The 20,557-nt window shown below is 57.3% G+C and overlaps 1 protein-coding gene across 5 annotated transcripts in view; it reads right to left on the reverse strand.

Moving 5' to 3' along the window:
* Positions 1-20,557, reverse strand: part of SEPTIN9 (septin 9) — a 151,803-nt gene that overhangs the window by 6,641 nt on the left and 124,605 nt on the right. For all 5 annotated transcript variants that reach the window (XM_064495481.1, XM_064495482.1, XM_031469188.2 and 2 more), the window contains 4 exons: positions 2,344-2,535; positions 1,039-1,167; positions 522-603; positions 251-388 (listed from right to left, as the gene is read on the reverse strand). In XM_064495481.1, coding sequence (XP_064351551.1) covers positions 251-388; positions 522-603; positions 1,039-1,167; positions 2,344-2,535 — 541 coding nt within the window. The remainder of the gene's footprint in view (positions 1-250; positions 389-521; positions 604-1,038; positions 1,168-2,343; positions 2,536-20,557) is intronic.

Below are 20,557 nucleotides of genomic sequence, written 5' to 3' on the forward strand. Positions count from 1 at the left end.
CACCCGGAGAAGGGCTGTCGCCGGCTGCTGGCTCAGATGGCCGTCACACTGTGGGCCTCGAGGTGGGCGGAGAGGAAGGAGGAACGCACACCTGCACCCTTGGGCTCACTCGGCCGAGCCTCCCGGGTGGGGCTGGGGGCTGCTCCCCGGGGCGTCCCCGGCCCCTTGCCCGCTGGCTTGGGGACAGCTGCATGGCGCAGAGGCGGGGGGGGGGGGGCACACATGTGGCCGCGCGCGCGCGGGGACGTACGAGTGGCCGGTGGCGGGGATGAAGTACAGGCAGCAGTGCACGCGCGTGTCCGGGATGCGCTTCTTCCGGTTGATGTTGACCTCCTCCTGCAGGTACTTTTCGTACTGGTCGTTGATGAACTTCATGATAGGCTGCCAGCTGCGGGGCGGGCCCGGGTCAGCCGGCACGCGGGGCCCCCGCCGGCCTGTCCTCGCCCGCGGGCCCCCGATCCCCGAATCCCAGCCCGACGCACGTGTCCTCCGCCCGGAGGCGGGGCCCCCGAGCCCCTCACCAGTTCTCGTTGTTGATGTGGTCCCCGAACCCCGGCGTATCGATGACCGTCAGCTTCATGCGGACGCCCTTCTCCTCGATATCTGCACAGAATCACAGCCCCCGCCGAGCTCAGCGGGAGACTCAGGGCCCTCACACACACCCGGGCCAGGCTGCCGGCCCCACCCGGCCCCAGAGAGGCCCCGCTGGGGCACCGGGGCGCCCAGCAATGATGTCAGGGAGATGACAGCCTGCAGCAGTGAAGTCGGGTAGGCCTGATGACACTTGTCCTGGGTGCCCCCTGCCCATGACTTTTGGTGGAAAAGTCCGCTGTCTCCAGGGAGCTCAGTCTGACCAGGGCCTACAGGGGTCCTGGCGAGCATCCCTGAGCCCTCACCCCGAGTCTCAACATGCCCAAAGGTCTCCCACAAGTCCCCCAGCTCAGGGGACCTAGGTTACCTGACTTGGTGCCCAGCCCCCCGCCCCCACCCAGCACTCACTGTGTGTGATGGACCCCCCCACCCCCACCCGGCGCTCACCGTGTGTGATGGACTTGATCTCAATAGTCTTAGGGATGCGCTCCTCCGAGGTGGGCTGCACCGACTTCCGGCTGATCTTAGATTTGAAGAGGGTATTGATCAAGGTGGACTTTCCCAAGCCGCTCTGCCCTGGGGAGAGAACGGGGTCGGTCAGCCGGGCCGTCCAGAGAGGGCAGTTCACGGGCCCGCAATGCAGCGATGCCTCCGAGGGGCTCGGGGTCGGGGTCAGGGTCGGGGGGATGCCGGGAGGCCGGGCGGTGGCCGAGCTCTCGTGGTGTGTCGTGGTAGAGGACACGGATCCCTCGTCTGCTGGCCACAGGGGTTGTCAAACTGCTCCAGACAGGGTCCTGGGGTGCCGGGGAGGGGTCAAGATGCAGAACAATGTGGGGGAGGCAGAATGGGGGGCTGGACCCCTGTGCAGATCTGCTCTTGGCTGGCAGACACACTGAGATCCATGTGAGGTTTGAAGGGAAAGCCCTACAGAGACCCCCACCCTGGGACCATCCAGGGGCCGAACCTGCTCTCCCACTGGCCCCTCCTGGCCCCTTGGGGTCAGATTACCCCATCTTACGGATGAGGAAACTGAGGCTGACAGAAGTCCCAGGGAAGTCACACAGTTTAGTGGGGGCAACGTGGGGATCCCACCCTGGTCTGTGGAGCCCCAAACAGGCGCCCTTCCATCCCAGCCGCATCTGCAGTGGGGACACTGCTGTGGGAGGGAGGGAGGGAGGGGGCACAGAACCAACTGACCCCATCGTGCCCTCTCTGAACCTCATTTCTGTCGGTAAAATGGGGTGCCCCCTTCACGAGGTTCCTGCGAGGACTGAACAGGACCTGAGGATCTCTGAGAACAAGGGCTGCCCACTGTGCCCCCAGCCGGCCCCCACCCCTGGGCTGGGCTAATCAGTGACCTCCCCCCTGGCCTCCAAGGACCTCCAGGAGGCCTCCAGCCAGGCCTGCTGGGTGGGGGGATCAGCCCCTCAGCGCTCGAGCCGTAGTGAGGGGGACGCTTCAGCAGAAGCTAAAGAAGAAGGTGGAGGCCTCTGGGCAGAGCGCCCCTGCCCGGCCCAGGGCTGAGCCTCCCCAGGCTGTCTCAGGGGATCTTAATGTGACGGGCAGAGGCCCCTGGGAGGAGCTGATGGAGGGCAGAACCCCCCGGCGGGCACGCATGTGCACACACAACGCCACTTGCAATCTGTCCTGCAGGCCAGGTCTGTCCCCTTCACTTTTTAAGACAAATCCGGGCCCGGAGCGTGTGTGGCCGGCCCTGCACGGCTCCCTGCATGGTGGGGGCGGGGGACTCACCGACCACCATGATGTTGAACTCGAAGCCCTGCTTCATGGCCTTCCTGCGCATCTGCTCCAGGATGGAGTCGATCCCCACATAGCCGAAGTCCACCGGGGCCTTCTCGGTCCGCGGCGCGGGCGCCTGCTTGAGCCCCACATCTCTGGGGGTGTCGGCCATGTCGCCAATGCTGCTGGGAGCTGCCTCGGTGGCTGCAGACAGGGGAGCAGGAGCATCAGGGGGTGCCGGGCGTCCAATGCGGGCGTCTGCTAAGCCCCCACGTCTTCAGGTAGGGAAACTGCAGCTCGGTTCCCCAAGACATCCCAGCCCCGGGTCCTGGGCTGTCCTGCTGGGACAGAGCCTCACTCCAGACTCAGATCACCAGCCCTGCCACCACCAGGCCCTTGGGGTCAAACAGCCAGTGTTGTCCCACAAGCCAGGACAGAGGAGGACAGCCTTCTGAAGGAAGGACAGAAGGAGCCCGCGTCCCCGGGCTCAGTCCCAGGGACCTGCCCATAGCCCTGGGGCGGCAGGAGGGTTGGGAGGCGGGGGCGTTCCACACTCCTCTGGGCCCAGTTTTTCCTGGGAGATGGCAGGAAGGAGCGGGCCCCTGGGCAGCACTGCCTCTGCCTCCCACGATGGACCAGATCTAGGGGGCCGTCTTCTCTCTGGGGACCCAGCACCTGCGGGCCCCACGCCCACAGGCCGGGAGGAGGTTTTGCTTTCAGGTCTGCGGAGGGGCAGATGGGGTTGAGCTGCTCAAAATAACTCAAGCTTTCCGTCTGCTCGGAACCTTCCTCCTTTCCTCCCCCGCTGCCCTCAAGAGTCCACATGCCCCCGTCGGATGCCTGGGGGGTGGGGAACACCCAGAAGGCGGACAGCGGGGACCTGAGGTGCACCGGCCCAGCAGGGCCGGTCAGGGCGCTCAGGATGGTGCGGGTTCCCTACAAGGGTCCGTCTGGAGCACATCGGCCACGTCCCAGGGAGCCCCAGACGTGACACCCACCCAGACCGCGCCTTCCCTCCGCTGGCCTCCCAGCTCCCCTTTCCTGCCCCTGCGGGTCCAGGGTCTTCCCACCCCCTCCATCCACTAAGAAGGATTTCGATTTCGGCTCCATCCTACCTCCCAGGGAGGATCACAGTCTCTCCTCCTGGAGCATCCTGAGCTCAAGGGAAGGGACCACACAGCACGTCCTGACGCCTCCCCCCTCCTCGGCCCCTCAGCCCCTCCTGCCAGCCCCTCACACCAGCCCTCGGGGAGGGGCTGGTAGCTCCCTGGGCACCGTGCTCCGCATTAGGGCCCGGGAGGCCAGGGTGGGCAAGCAGCCTGCCCAGCCCCTCCTGCCCCTGCCCCAGGAAGCAGCAGGGCACAGGTCGCCGGGCACGAAGGTCACCGCGGGGCTGTCAGATCAGCTGTGGTCCTGGGGAAGTAACACGACTCTACCTGGGCCCCAGGTGACACCTCTACAGCCACGTCTGTCTTCAGGGAAGCTGGGATCAGGACCAGCACCCTCCCCTCCCACGCCCAGGCTCAGGCCAGGACCAGAGCACAGATGGCAGGGACCATGAGCTCACATATCCCAGAAACTTGGGGGCAGTGGTTTATTCTCAAGTCGGCCACTAACTTCCCCATCTCCTCAGCCTTCACAAAGCACAGCCATTCCCACTTGAGAGAGTGAGGCATCGAGCAAGGAAGATAATGCATATGAAAACGCCAGGGGTTGCCAGGGGTCCCCACATCGCTCCTAAGAAAAACAGGCTGATACTTGGGGCCTCGGGTCCACCGTACCTCCCCACCCCCACCCCAGGCCGGGAAGAGACAAAGGGCCCAAGAGGCAGGGACCCCCATTCAACCAACGTATGGGGGCTCCTCCCCATCCCTTTTCAGAAACACTCTCCCTGGGGCTCCAGCATCTTTAAATAAACAAAGACCAGAGCTGCATCTGGCCTGAACGTGTGGCTTCAAGGCTGCTTCCTGGAGACAGACAAGGGGCCTTGTCTTTCGGGGCAAGCAGTTCAGCCCTGCCCCACGTGACCGAAAATTGCTTCCATCTGTCTGCGGGTCTGGGAGCCATTCTGCCCAGGACTGGGCCAGCCCCCGCCCCACCCCCACATCTCCCTCCACCCCTCCCCCACTCCTGGAGCAGCCTGGGGTGGGGGTGGGGGGCCGCCCCCTGAACCCCCTCATTTCCCTCCACGGGCCCTGGGAGCAGTGGGTCGAGGGAGGCCCCGGCCGGCCCCTCCACAGGCACCAACATCCACCGCAGAAACTGGAACCAAAGCAAACATCCTGCCCACCAGGGCCCCGCTTGAGAAATAATCATAAAAGCCTGACAAGCGCCTTCCCTCCTGCTGAGGGAAGAGCCTGGCTTTCTGCACGGGTGAGGGTCCATTCCTGCAAGGACCCCCTCTGGGGGGGCCCCCTGGTCAGCAGCCTCAATTCTGCCCACCCAGATGGCCCGCAGGCAAACTGGCCCGAAGACATTTTCTGTGAACCCCTGCAGGACCCCCGGGGGTCCCGGACAGATGGAAGGGACGGTGGAGACCAGCAACTCCAGCACTGTTCAATACAGCAGCCACGTGTGACTTAAAAAAATGTGGTCCAGTATTAATTTTAATATTACACACTACATAACACAAAATGTACCATCTTAATCCACTTTTAAGCATACAGTTCTGTTGCATTAAGTACATTCATGCTGTTGTGTAATCAGTCTCCACAGCTCATCTCACAAACCCGCAACTGTCCCCAGCAAGCACTAACTCCCCCTCCCCCATTCCACTTTCTGTCTCTACGAATTTAACTACTCTGGGCACCCAGTATGAGTGGGATCATCAGTATTTGTCCTTTTGTGACTGGCTTGTTTCACTGAGCATCATGCCGTCAAGGTTCAGCCATGTAGCCTGTGTCAGCGTTCCCTTCTTTTTCAAGGCTGAGTAATATTCCAGCGTGTGGCGGGACCACATTTTGCTTATCCATTCACCCGTCGATGGACACTTGGGTTGCTTCTGTGTTTTAACTCTTGTGAACAGTGCTGCTGTGAGTATGGGTGTGCAAATACCTCCTTCAGACCCTGCTTTCAACTCCTTTGGGTACAAACCCAGAAGTGGGACTGCTGGCTCGAATGGTAGTGGTATTTTTAATTTTTGAGGAACCATCAGCTGTTTTCCCATGTGACTTTTGAGCACTTGAAATGTAGTTAGTCCCACTAAGGAACTGAATTTTTTCCTTTATTGAATTTCAGTTTAAAGAGCTACACATGGCAAATGTCAATGAGACTGGACAGCAGAGAATCCTGGTCCAGCCAACTTGTTTTACAAACGGTGAGACTGATTTGTTTCAGAAATGCACTGGAAGCGGTCTGGCCAACAAGAGACCGTCACCAAATGTAATCAACCCTGTGAGTTCACATTGACATCTGTGATACTTGATTAATATCCGTGTGCCCCTCCCCAGAGACCGTGAGCTCCAGTGAGGATGGCAAGGACATGTATGGATCCCACTGGGCCCCCAGAGCCCACCAGGGACACGCAACAAATAGTAGTGAAGGCTTGGGGTCTTGGGGGGCTCCCCTTGGATAGGGGGTCCAATCCATCTTCCCTAGTGACCTTTGCCTGAGGCTGGGGCCTCCCTCTCTTTCCCATCCGTCACCTCCATCCCCAAAAATGAACACGATCGAATGCTATTAATAGGAAAGGGATGTTCTTAACAGAAAAATTAAGAGGTTTCACATTTACGTCCAAGATGACTCTCACTACCTCCTTGTCAGGCAAACAGAGCAAGAGGGAGCCCCACTCTTTAGAAGCGAAAAACGTGGCTCAGAGAAGTTAAGTAACTTATCCAAGGTCACACAGCAGCCCCTGCTGCTACTTTTCACTGCTCCTATTTGCGAATCCCTTGGGAAAAGGGGATACAAGGAGGGGGTGCCACACCCCTTCCTTTCCAGAGCCACACCCTGAGGAGAGAGTGCTAGGTGGGGGTGTGACCCCTGGGGCAGCCTCACCCCTCCTCTACCTGGTCAGCCACTCTCTCCTCAGGCTCCCAGGCCCGGGCGACATTGCTGCCCAGCACCCCACCACCCTCCTCTGGGGAAGGACAGCCCAGGTGACCACACAGGCTGGGGGTGATCTCACACACTGGTTTCTGTCTTCCTTCCAGCCTAGTCATTTTCTTTACTGGGGACACGACACACAATCTTGACCATTCTGATCATGTTAAGTGATCGATTCAGTGTCATTAAGAACAGTCACAACGGTATGGAACCATCACCACTGTCCGTCTCCAGACGTTCTCATCGTCCTAAACAGAAGCTCCGTGTGCATTAAGCACGAATCCCCCTCCCGTCCCCAAAGCCTCTGCTCTGCCTGCCGCCTCTGTGAGCGTGCTGCCCCTAGGGACCTCACGCACGTGGGGTCTTGTGTCCGGCTTCTTTCACTGAGCAGCGCGTCCTCCAGGTCCATCCTTGTTGCAGCCTGTGTAACAACTTTAGTCCTTTTTATGTCTGAAAAATATTTCCTTGTTTATCCATCTATCAATGGACACATAAGTGGTTTCCACCTTTTGACTATTATGAATAATGCTGCTCTGAACACGGGTGTAAACATGTCTGTCTGAGTCCCTGCTTTCAATTTTTCTGGGTATCCAGGCCAATTATTAATAGAACCCAGCTGATTCTCGGAAAGGCTGGACAACAGGTGACACGGCCATCCTGTCAAAGCTCACATGCAGCGCCCCACCGCAGGCTTCACGGGTGGGGACCCCCTGGTGGGTTCTGGTCCTGGATCCTCCGTCCTGCCCTGCACTCCCCACCCCTACCCTGAAAGCTCCTCGAACGGGAGGCTGCGGCTTGCTCAGCGCTACCCTCAACTCTCCACACAAAGTAGCCGCTCAAGAAATATCTCAAAAGGTCCACCAACAGAGGAAAGCAGTGAAGCCCTGACACCCACACTACAACACAGACGAACCCTGAAAACATCACACTCAACAAAATAAGCCAGATGTGAAAGGCCACGTATGGCATGAGCCATTTAAATGAAACGTCCAGAATTGGCAGTCCACAGAGACGGCACATCGGTGGCTGCCAGGGGCTGGGCCGTCATGCGTATGGGATTTCCTTCTGGGTCAAAACGTTCCGGAACTGGATAAAGATGATGGCTGCAGAACGTTGTGAGTAAGTGTCACCGACACACACTCGAAATGGACGACTGGCGCAGTACAGGAATTTCGTCTCAATCAGCTCTTATGTCAAGAAAGAAAGGAAGACCCTGCTGGTAGGGATGGACTGAAAGGAGCCCACTGTGCCATAAGTGGCCGCCAGCCGGCCTTACAGCGCGAGGACAGCCGGGGCCCAGGTGCCCGCGCGCAGGCCTGGGGTCTCTGTGCCCGCCCCGTGCTGTCAGGCCACACCAGCAGTCCCGGCGTCTGGGACGTCTGGGACTGGCAGACCAGCCGGAGGAATCCGTGGCAGGTTCTCTCGGCGAGCCCCACTTGGAGCCCGGGCCATCTCCCTGGTGGGAGAGCCCTGGTCCCCACAGCCTGGTGTGGTGGCCCTATCTCTGCCCCCACTTCCCTACAGGCGCATGCTGGCCTCGCAGGGGGGCTCGCACTTCCCTGCAGCCCCAGCGCAGCCAAGCGGGGGGCTTGGCACAGCAGGCTTGCAACCCAGGGGCCACCCTTCTCTGCCCGCCCCCTCCCTGTTTGTCCTGCTGCCTGCGCTGCGGCCCAGAAATGTCCCCACGAGTTCCATCATCCCCGAGCATCAGCCTTGTCTGCCAGATGCAGAGGCGGCTCTGTGGGGCAATGGCCCCGGGTTCCTGCCTGACGCTGCTGCCAGCCAGAGGGAGCGGCCACATGGCAGCCAGGGCACAGCCAGGGACACATCCCAGGACAAAGCTCTGAGGGTAAAGCCAACGCAATGCCCCTATTCTCACCCTGATCCTCCCCAGACCCGGCTTTTAAAGCCTGGGGACACGGATGCCACCACATCTCCAACCAGTGCCCTCCCCCTCGGTGAAGCCTTCCTTCTTCCCCATCCCAGCCTCGCCCAGGTGGTCATCACAGTCAGACAGTCTCCTCACTTCACCCAGAAACTGCGCACACGGCAGAGGGGCCCCCAAACCCAGGGACCAAGGGGAAGGCTGCACAGCAGGCCAAGGGGACATCCACCCACCCAGACCCCCAACACCCAAGCGCCTGGGCCCATGGCCAGGACACAGTGAATGCTTCTGGTCCCCTGCAAAGGGGCTTCTTAAAGACAGGCAAGTCCCCGGTGCAGGTAATGCTGGGGGGACAGAGTGACCAGAGCTGCCTCTTCCTTCCCTCCTGCCTCCGAGGGGGCTGCCCGGGCCTGCAGGGCCCAGCCTGGCGGCCAGACCCTCCGGCCTCACCACTCTCTCGCTGGGCCTGTGCTCTGCTTGCGATCAGCCCCCACAGTGATAACCCGCCAGAGACGTGCCCAACACGTGGTTCTCCTTCACCACGTTGTCCGCCCACCACGTAAGAGTCACGAAGCCAGCTACCTCGGCCACCAAGCTCACTCCTGTGCCGCCACATTTGGAGTGCTTGGCACATGGCAAGTCCATGGCTAAATGTGTGCCGTACGAACAAATGGACCAACGAAAAACACAAGTCACAACAGCCAGTGTTTGCCGGGACTCACTCTGCACCAGGCGCCACTGCAAGCGCCTTCCGTGCACCAACTCAGGGAACATCACAGCCACCGTATACGGCAGGTACTGCCAGCATCCCCGTTTCACAGATGAGGAAATTGAGGCCTACGGTGCTTTTGTCACTTACTGTGGTCACAGAGCTCGTGAATGGCAGGAAGGCAGACTTTGCAAGCCAGGTCCTTCAGGACCAAAGAAAAGGGGAAAGAAACGTAGGTTTCTTACAGCAAAGACCCAGGAAGTGCCAGATGCTGGGGCTCCAGCCCCTCCCTGGGAACTGCCAGGAGGCAATGCCACCCAGCCAGCTGGAAAGGCCTGCTGACTGCATTAGCATCTTAATCTCCATCAAGTCCTGAGAAAAGGAGTCTATAGGCCAAGCTGGGCCACAAGCTGAGGAGTCCAGATTCCAGGGCTCTCTCAGGATTGTTTACAGGTCCCCCAGGATACTGGTGCTGAGGAAGGCAAACCCTGGCACCCCAGAGGCCCCGTACACCTGGTGGCCCAGTCAAAGCTCCTAGACGCATCAATGCCAAGCAGATATCAAAATGCCCATCCTCACTCTAAACTCCCCCCTCCACAAGGCCCCAGGAAGGATCGACAGAATCCACAGGGGCCTCAAAGATGACTCCCCATGCTGGTAGAAGAGGTCCAGCACAGGGAGGCGCTGCTGTTGACCAGCTCAGGAAAGGCGGGCCAAGGACAGAACAGGGCAGCAGTGGACCTGGACGCCAGACGCGTACAGAGGCAGGCAGACCTCGGAGAAGAAACTGCTCTGGAGAAAGATGTTAAAGAAATGGCTCTAAGAACGATCTTGAGAAAGAAGAACAGAGCTGGAGGTATCACTTCAGACTATACTACAAAGCTACAGTGATCAAAATGGTATGGTACTAGCACAAAAACAGACACATGGATCAATGCAACAGAGGAGAGACAGCTCAGAAATAAACCTACGTGTTTATGGTCAATTAAGTTAAGAATATATAATGGAGTAAAGACAGTCTCTTACATAAATGATGCTGGGAAAACTGGACAGCTACATGTAAAAGAATGAAATTAGAACATTCTCTCACACCATATGCAAAAATAAACACAAAATGGATTAAAGGCCTAAATGTAAGACCGGAAACCATAAAACTCCTAGAGGAAAACATAGGCAGAACACTGTTTGACATAAATGGTAGCAGTATTTTTTGGATCCATCTCCTAAAGCAAGGGAAATAAAAGCAAAAATAAACAAATGAGACCTAATTAAACCTAAAACCTTTTGCACCAAAGGACCAAGGAAACCACTGGCAAAACAAAAATATCATCTACTGAATAGGAAAAAATATTTGCAAATAATATGACAGATAAGGAACTAATGTCTAACAGATATAAACAGCTCATACAACTCAACATTAAAAAAAAAAAACTTGATTAAAAAATGGGCAGAAGACCCAAATAGACATTTTTCCAAAGAGGAAATGCAGATGGCCAACAGGCACATGAAAAGATGCTCAGCATCGCCAACCATCAGAGAAACACAAATCAAAACCGCAGTGAGACATCACCTCGCACTTGTCAGAATGGTCATCATCAAAAAGAACAGAAATAACCAGCGTTGGCGAGGATGTGGAGAGAAGGGAACCCTTGTGCCCTGTTGGTGGGAATGTAAATTGGCGCAGCCGCTGTGGAAAACAGTGTGGAGGTTTCTCAAAAAGCTAAAAATGGAACTTATATGACCCAGCAATTCCACTCCTGGGTATATATCCGAAAAAAATAAGAACACTAATTCAAAAAGATACATGCACCCCAATGCTCAGAGCAGCGTTAGTTATAACACCCAAGATACGGAAACAACCTAAGTATCCACCAACAGGTGAATGAATAAAGAAGATGTGATTACACGCACAGTGGAATATTACTCAACAATAAAAAGAACGAAATTTTGCCATTTGCAGCAACACGGATGGATTTGGAGGGTATTATGCTAAGTGAAGTAAGTCAGACAAAGACAAAGACTGTACTGTATCACTCATATGTGGAATATAAAGAACACAACAAAGTAGTGAATGTAACAAGAAGAAGCAGACCCACAGATCTAGAGAACAAACTAGCGGTTACCAGTGGGGACGGGGCACTGTAGGAGTAGGGGATTAAGAGGTACAAACTATGACGCATAAAGCAAGCTACAACACGGCGGGGAGGGTGTAGCTCAGTGGGAGAGCGCGTGCTTAGCATGCACAAGGCCCTGGGTTCCATCCCCAGTACCTCCATTAAAAACAAACGAATAAATATATAAACCTAATCATCCCCTCCCAAAAAATAAAATAAAATAAGTACAAGGATATATTGTACAACACAGGGAATATAGCCAATGTTTTGTAATAACTATAAATGGAGTATAACCTTTAACAATTGTGAATCACTATATATTATACACCTGTAACTTATATAACATTGTACATCAACTATATTTCAATTTTTTAAAATGGCTACAAACAATAACAGTAGAAAAAGATCCTGGGGTCCTAGTGGACCAGGACTATAACGATTTATTCAACAAATATTTATTGAGCGCCTACTACGTAGTAATTAACAAACAGAAGACACTATAGGCTTGAGATCAGTCTGAATGAAAACAGTGGTGGCACACAAGAACATGAAGTTCATTTATTCAAATGTTTATCAGCCAAAACTTCCAGGCAGATTCAGTCACCCCTTATAGGCAAGGAACCCAGTGAGGAAGTTTAAAAAAAAAAAAAAAAAAAGATCAAGGGCGGGAAAAGAAAAAGAGCAAAGGTTCTGAGCAGCTGGTCTCCATCCCTGAGCCTGAGGGGAAAGCTGCAGGAAAGCTGCGAGGGGGCAGGGGTGGGCGGGGAGATAAGGGGCCTCCTTCGATGCAGGGCTTTGAAGCATCTTTTGGCATCTTTTCCCGTTTACCAGATTCCGCTTTTCCTTGTGTCCCCGCTGACCTGCTCAAGCCACTACAAACTCCCCATAAATGTCATGGGGGAACTTCCTGTTCCCTTCTAAAGATGGAAACACTGAATATAAACGACTGAATTTTGCAAATGTGTGCGGGCGCAGGGATCGAGTCATGAATTTTAAAAGCGCACAGGGTTCGCCTAATTCGATAAGTAATTCCAAATCGAATTACACTTCACACTTTGTACAGGGCAGGAAGCGTCTCCCCTGGCCTGATCAGGAACCAGGAGGCCAGAAATCTGAGCCTCTGCCCTCTGGCCTGAAAGCCGGCTTACACATCCAGCACAAAGGCGCGGGCCTCGCAAATGCGAGGGGCTGAATCTTTCTCCCCCTCACCCCCTCACCCCCTGCTGGAGCTCTGGCCCTTTCCCAAGAGGAGACCCAAAACGAAGTTGCAGTTTTACAGTTTCTGTGCAAGGAGAGGGCTGGGCGGAAGAGTTCCCACGACCCCGCGCCCCTTGCAGGGCCCAGGAGGGGACGCAGCAGGAGCGGCGCCCGTCCAGGCCCGACTCTATTCTCTCAGGGGCCCGAGGCGCCCCAAAGTCGGGGGAGAGGAGGTTCCCCACTTCTCCTGCCTGTCCTTTTCTCTCGCCAAACCCTTTAAAGCAAACCTCTCCTCTATTGTCCGGGAAGGAATCTCAAGAAGCCCTCCATTTCTGCCAACACAGTTCCAATCGGCCCCAGTCGGCAGAGGCAAATCTGGACGGCGTCCAGCTCGCAGCCCGCCGCCCCTCCCCTCCTGGAAGAGGCCCCCTTCTGTTCTTTCTTTTCCAGCCCGCCTCCTCCTCCTCCTTCTCCTCCTCCTCTTCCAGCCCAGTTCCTCACCCGGGCTCGGCGGCCTACTGAGACATCAATCTTGGGTCAGAGCAGGCTCCAACCTGCACGCCGTGCTATTCACTTCCTAAAAAGCTGCAGGCAGAACGGACGCCTCAGGGAAGGCCAGGGACGAGGCCTCTGACTTCCTGTGTCAAGGGATGTAGCTTTTATTCCATGTTCTACCGCCCACTCGCCTTGCAGGAGCAGGAGCAGGGAATGTGCCCTGAAGCCACCTCCCACTCCAGGGAACCTTCCAGCATCACGATGGGTCCCTACCCCAAGGCAAACCCAGAATCCAGCCCCCGGCCAGGCCAGCCCGCCCACCAAGTCCGAAGTGGACGGCCACAGAGATTCCGTTAGCTCTTGGCAAATGTTTGCAAAGTTTAAAAAGAGAAAGAAAAGATCCTCCCCCAAGGATGAGTGGAAACTGGCCATTTGTCATAGGGTGGAATTTCCTCTTATCAGGGATGTCCCCCTAAGGGGGGAGGGTAGGCAGAGCCTCCTCGCCCCCAGCCCCCTCTCTATCAGCGGGACTGTCAGCAGATGCACACCAGAGCTCGCTGGTAAAACCCGGACAGAGGCTGGGTGTGATGGGGGCTCCACCTCCCACAACTGATGAAATCATTTAAAATAACAAAAAAATGAGACGGGGTCTCTGGGGTGCAACTGGGCGTCCCCCTGCCAGGAGCTATGTAGGAAGCGAGCCTTTCCCCCAAAGATACCAAGCAATTCCCTTCTCCTGTGCAGATCTGCTCAGGCTCCGCGAGGCTAAGACCTCCCTTGGCCCCAGGTGGCTTCAGGCAGGCAGAGGGGCAGCGGCTGAAGGCAGGGCCAGGGAGGGGGCCAAGCAGGGAGGGGTGAATCCTGGACCAGGACTGGAAGCCTGACCCATGACCCCTTAAGGAGGGAGGACACCTCATATGACTGGCTGGAGGGTCCGGAAAGGTTGAGGGTGGTGGGGAGGGAAGGGCCAGCAGCTCTGGACCATTTTGAATCACGTCGCCCATCCACTGGCAGCTCCGGCTCTGGGCCGATGCGAGGTGGGAGAGCTGGCGCTGCATCATATTCTCTCGCCACCTCCGCTTCCTCCTGCTCAGGAGGGCGGGGGTCAGGATGCAGTGGGAGCCCGCAAGACCCCTCTCACGGCTCCCTCCCGGTCGGCTCTGCAGACAGCCCACCTGGACTTTGCCTACCTGCCTGCAGGGCTGCTCAGAACCCTGCAAGTCGCCAGAAAGACCCCACTGGTCCCCGCCCCGCCCCGCTCTCCCCCGGGAGGACTTGGCCGAGGGAGCACTTGGCCGAGGGAGCACTTGGCCGAGGGAGCACTTCGCCGAGCGGATGAGCCAAAGCAGGCCTGTGAAACCTTCCGACACACCCTGAGGCTTCCGAGGGCACCACCCACGACTTCAAACGCTCTCTGAAGTGAAGATGGAGACGGATGGCCGGCCTATCCAAGCAGTCTCCAGACACACACGCACCCGTCTCCCTCAGGCTCACCCCCAGAAAAAAGCAGCGTGTGTGGGCAGCTGCCCGGCCACCCTCGGGACACACATCCATCATCCCTGAAACGCAGCCCCAGGGGAGAGGCTGGCCAGGGGCAGGGGCACACACGTCCCTGAGAAGCGGGCAGGGCCCATCTCCCCACAGCGCCCACACTGCGGCGTGAAGCCGGGGTGCCTCTCTGGACTCGGGGTTCCAATCAGACGGAGCAGCTGGTCCGCTGCAGAGAAGAGCACACAGGGGCCACCCCAACTTGCAGGGATGGAGCCTCCAACCACCCAGCTTTTCCTTTCCCCAAATGTCCTTTTCCCTCGGCTTCTGCAAGGCCTCTGGTGGTTTCCCTTCTCTGGCTCTGGTGAGCGGTTTTCGGCCACCTCGCTGGTTCTTCCACCTACAGAATCAGGCCCGGTCCCCAGCTGGACACACTCCCCAGTGACTCTGTCCATCCCCTGGGCATCAAGTGCCAGCCTCTGTCCAGATTCACATACCAGTGCCAACCTGACCTTCCCCTTGAGTCCATCGTGACTCAGCAGAGACGTCCCACGGTGCCAGGCCCCCTGCCCAAAGGTATCTGTGGCCCCCGCCCCAGTGAGGTCTGGATGCCTCACACTGAACACCCCCAAACTGAACCCACCCTCCAAGCCCATCTCCCCATCCTAATGGCATCTCCAGGCATCCGGTTCTTATAGCTAGACATCCCAGGCCCAGCCTTGGTCCCGCCCTTCCCATCACCCCAAATCCAATCATCCATCCCAAAGTCCTATCAATTTGAATCCAATACACCTGCAGGCAGTTGCTTTGCCTCCCACCTCCACAGCTCCCCAAATCCAAGCCATCACCATAACTGCCGTCCCCCACCCTCCCAAGAAGGCTGTTTAAAACAAATTGATCATGTCATTCCCCTGCTTGAAACCCTGCCTAGTTCTCCCTGCACCTGAGGTAACGCAGGAGCCAGAGGCTTCAGAATCCTGGGGCTAGGATTCTGTTCCAACCCAGACTCACTGTGTGACCCTGAGCAAGTAACTTAACCTCTCTGTACCTCAGTTTTCTTATGTGTAAAATGAGACACTAATACTTGTCTCCTAAGAGTGCAATAAGGCCCAAACGAGATACTTACAGAGCACAGAGTACAGTGCCCGGCACGGTAGATGCTCTAAGTTTTTGTTAATAAGATACAAGCCCACGCCCGGTTCTCCAGCCGTGATCTGCGTACCATCTCCCTGGCTCCTTGCCGTTTGTCGAACAAACAAGGCTCTTCAGAGAGGTTCTCCCTCGGTGAGGCTCCGGGGGACACCCCTTGGGTCTCTCAGTTCCCTTCCCACATGGCCCTGCTCACAACTAGTATTTGCAGATTTTGTCTTCCTCTGCTGAATGCTCGGGTCTGTCTCCATCACTGCTCACAAAACCTTACACATTGAAGCACTCAGAAAGTAAGACTTTGGTTGAATGAACAAATGAATGAATGAAAAGTGAGCTCCCTGTCCTTCCCTCCTGCCCTCCTCTCTTCCCAGAGCGTCACGGGGCGGCTACTGCTCTCCAGGTCAATCCAGGTGGTGCCTCTCCAGCCCCGGCCCCTCTGTGACGTTCCTGCCGTGCTGGCCTGCATCCTTTCCCACGGGCTTCCCCTGGCTTTCAGTTCGTGGCAGCATGTGAATGAGATGTGAACAATTTCCGGTTTCCATCCTCCTCCTGGAGGCACAAAGCGGCGGAAGGATGGATGGACTTCCTGGGACAGCGCCTGCCCGTTCAGGAAATTTTGCTCAGGAAATTGGGGGCGGGGGTAGAGGTGCCTAACGGGGCGGGGAGGCTAGACGGCCCCTAATCTGTATCCCCATCCTCACCCACCCCAAACGGGGGGCCCGTGGCTTCTCTCCCAGAAGCACAGATGTAGTTTGAGGCAGGCAGGGTAGGTGGGCAGGGGGTTCAGGTCAGAACAGGGTTCACCCTGGGCTCTGTGCCAACTGTGAAGCGCCAGCCACGCCACTACCCCTGCTGCAGCTGGCCTGGCAGTGCCACACCAAGGAGTGGGTCCCCTGCGTGGAAGGACCAGGCCACCCATCCCTAGGCATCCATTAATTTGCTGTCCAGCAGTTAAATGTGACATATCACCAGCCCAAACTTAAGAGTGATTTGGTCAGCTGGCAGAGAGAATTTATTAGTCAAGACACACTCACAGGCTGTGTAGAAGTCCCAAAATGTACCCAGTCCTGGCCCCCAAGAGCTCAGCCAGGAACACAAGAGGCGGGACAGGGCCATCAGAGGAGTGCTGACCGCCGGGTGCGCCGCACTTTACAGTTTACTAAGCACCCAGATTTCTTTATCGCATCCTCGCCTTCACGTCCTTCCTTAGAGTCTGCATTTCCTGCGGTAATTAGCTGAGACTTTTGAAATCGGACCAGAATAACAAGAACTGCACTAACAACACGTCCTTATACAAGTTGAGACGCAAGACAGTTAAGGGAGGGGGCACACTGGTCCCCGGGGCCACCCACACTTGCCAGGCTCCAGCATGCCCTCCCCTGCCCACAGGCAGACCCCGACCCACCCGTGCACCCTCCGCACCCGGGGGGGACCTACCGTGGACGGAAAATGCCCAGCGTCTCCCACCCGCTCATCTGTGCCACGATCAGCACAGAACCTGGAGGCCCCGAGGGTGGGAGCCTGTCCCCTCCCAGGTCTCCCAGCCAGCCGCTCCGGGAAGGACTCACATTCATATGGTAATTTCTGCCTGCGAACTGGGAACTGGCGAGGAGCAGAGGCCCCTCCAGCTGCAGGCGGGGAGGGTGGGGAGGGCCGGGAGGAGGACGGAGGGGGCCTGACGGCCTGGCTGCTGGGCCTGGCATGCTCACAGGATGCGACGCCGAGAGTAGACATCGTGGGACAGCCTGTGAGGCCAAACTCGGGCTGCTGGGGGGAGCGGGCGCCCAGGTGTGTTGCAGGGCTGGGCCTTTGCTGGGTGCACTGATGTTGTGGTCTAAAATGACAACCAACATGGGGAGGGAACAGCTCAGCAGCAGAGCGCAGAGGTCCTGGGTTCAATCCCCAGGACCTCTATTAAAACAAACAAACAAATAAATAAATAAACCTACTCCCCTGCAAAAAACTCCCAAAAAAACTCTCAAAAAATATTTTTAAAAATGACAGCCAGGATGCATTCCCTCCACAGCTTAACTTTTCTGCGAGTGAGGCACAGAAGAGTCCAGAAACACCCTAGCATGTTGCTCCTGCTAGAATGGGACAGCTGCAGCTGCCCTCACCCCCTCCCTGGATCTCAGCGCAGCCCCCAGCATTTCCACCCTCCCAGAAAGGAAACGCCTGCCCCCAACCCCCTACCCCAAGGCCAAGGCTGCAAGGGAAGGCGGCCATCCTCTCCCCCACCTTCCCATGGGGCTGGGGTACGCCAAGCCCACCCAGTCTGTTCACCCACTTCCTCTCTCACACCGAAGCGGCTAGCTCACTGCCACGCGCTTCCCTGCCTCCGCAAACCTCCCATTTCCCCTTTCTGCCTTGTTCTGGGCCCAAGGAAACTGGAAGTCAGCGGCAGGACCCAGCTGCAGACCCAAATGGCTCCTCTGCTCCCGACCCCCACCTGCATCTCATCCACACGTGGATTCCACACTGATTCCTCCTGTTCCCGGGAGCTTGACCCTGGACCCAGAGTGAAACCAAAGGACCCACAGCAAACCGCACAGAGACACAGATTTGAGACAGGATACAAAGATGCTCACAGCACCGGGTTCCGGGCCCAAGGGACCAACAGCCCACCCCCACCCAGGGCCGTGTGGGTGAGCCAAACTCTCCCACGTGACCCGGCACCGCCCCAAGAGAAGTGAAAACACATGTCCAAACCTGGACACCAGTGTTCCCTGCAGCGTGACTGACGAGAGCTACAAAGTGGACACAGCCCTAACGCCCATCACCCGATGAGTGGAAAGCAGGCGCGGTGCAGCGCACAGTGGAATAGCACTCAGCCAGGAGCTGGAGGAAGCACGGACACGTCACATGCGGCTGAAGCTTGAAAACATCACGCAAAGTGAAAAGAAGGCAGGCACAAAAGGCCGCCTACTACATGACTGCACTTACAGAAGGCACCTAGAACAGGCAAATTCCTGGAGAGAGAAAGTAGACTGGTGCTGGGCGGGCGCTGGGAGCAGGGAGCTGGGAATGGGAAGTGAGCGCCAGTGGGGGACGGGGTGGCGGTAGGGGGATAAAAATGATCTGGAATTAACGGTGATGGTTGCCTAACTTTGTGGCTATCCTGAAAACCACTGAATTGTACACTTTAAAAGAGTGAATTTTATGGAATATGAATTACGTTGCAGTAAAGTTGTTATCAAGAAACTGTGAGCTCCGGAGTGAATCAGAGACGGTCTTTCTGGTCCACGGCCGGCCCCCAGCGCAGGGCCAGCATCCAGCCTACACGTGCCCCCCACAACTTCAGTTCTGCAACCCCATAGGGGAGGGGGGCTCCTCAGCCCGGTGACTTCTCTACTTGCCCCACCTGCTCCTCACGCCACTTGGGTTTGGAAGGACTCCAGGTGAATTTTTTAAAAAGGGCTTCGGTGCCACGGGCTGGAACCTGTTAAGTCGCAGAATAGGTGGGGAGGAGACCCCTTGCAAATACAGAAGGAAGCCAGCCGTAAACCTCACCCTGAAAGGAGGGGAGGTGGCAATAGAAACACAGCCCATCAGCAGCCAGGAAGGTTGAACTCGACTCACGCCAGGTCTCCAGGCAGGAGGGACAAGAGGGGAAAACCTTTGCTCCCCAAGACACCCACTCAGCCCCTTTCCACGGACCTGAATCGACTGAGCCACCGCCGCCGAAGCAGGACCCAGCCCCGGACCCCTCACCATTCAGGGGCTGAGTCTGGTCAGTCTTCAGCGCAGGTGGCAGGAAATGATGGTCACAGGGCAGCCACTGGATTTCCTGGGCCATCGTGGTAGGACCCCTCCCCCCGCCCTCCACCAGTCTGTTAGAGGCCCGAGTCCTCTTTCCCCCGACCCCAAACCCGAAGGACACCGGAGGAGCCTCGGTGAAAACAAGCCACAATGAGAGGAACCCAGGAAAGCCCCGCTCACAGGGCAGCACAGGCCCCAGAGGGAGAGGGGCCTCTGAGTGGCCCAAGTTTTCATTATAACTGTAGCAGTCGGGTCTCTGGGTGTCCCGTGGGGTTAACTGGCTCCGTACTTCTCAGCCATCCTTGGAGACCCCCATGGTGAGCCGGCAGGGAGCCCGCTCGGGGGCACCCACGGAGCAGGATTTCCCTCACCTCCATCCACCCCACGAACGCCCAAGCCCTCGGGGGACCAACCCCTCATCCCTGACTCACCCGTCTGCCCCACAGCCCTGGAACTGGCCGCAGACAAGGCAGAAACTGAGGCGCGCACAGAGGTCACTGGCCCACGCCTCCGGGGCCCCGTGGGCCAGGCCCTCAAGCACCGTGGCAGCTCGGCGGCTCAGGGCTGCCGAGCAGGTGCCCCCTAAAAGCATCGCTGGATGAATGCACAAGGGAGTGGATGAGTGAACGGCGATGGAGGTGGCTGTGGGCACACAGGCAGGGCCTCAGGAGCCTCGGGGAGATGGGACCGGGCCGTCCAGTTCTCCAGTGAGCCCTGGAGGAGGCTGGGGAGGCAGCCAAGACGTTGGAAAGATGGGAAAGGACAGCTGAGGAGCTTTGTGCCAGGCAAGCAGGAAGCAGGAAGCAGGCATCTGCTGAGGGGGTGCTGTGTGGGGGTGGCACTCACAGACGGGAGCCATTTGAGGAGCAGCTGCGACAACTGCCCTCCCCTCACCACTGCCACTGGGACACGCAGCCCCACGCCTCCCAGGCCCCTTCCTCTGCCCCTGCCCACCACGTTCCTTGCCCACACTCCAGCCCCACTTCAATTTCCTGAACTCAAAACCCCTTTCTTCCCCCTCATCCAGCTCCCGCATCCAAAGAGCCTCAAAGCTGCATGTCAAAGCCTTTGCTGAGTCCCACTGCAAATGAGCTACCTTATCTTAGCTCCCAGAGCTGGCGTAGACTTATCACCTAACTGGGCCGGAAGCTTCTGGAAGACCAGCCTTGTGTGTCTCCCCGCCACCCAGCTCAGCCCAGGGCTGCCACGTGGTCTGCACTTAACCACCCGGGCAACGTACACTTAGCACTTCTCCCTTCCAGGGTCTGGACTAAACATTTCAGTCTGTCTCCCTTCGTCCTCCAGGACACAGGAAATGGGACACTGTCACACGGTCTCTGGACAGAAGACCATGGCTCCGAGGAGGCAACCCCCATGTCTGGGGCC

This window comes from Camelus dromedarius, chromosome 16 (genome assembly GCF_036321535.1).
Source record: "Camelus dromedarius isolate mCamDro1 chromosome 16, mCamDro1.pat, whole genome shotgun sequence".
In the NCBI taxonomy this organism is placed as follows: Eukaryota; Metazoa; Chordata; class Mammalia; order Artiodactyla; family Camelidae; genus Camelus; species Camelus dromedarius.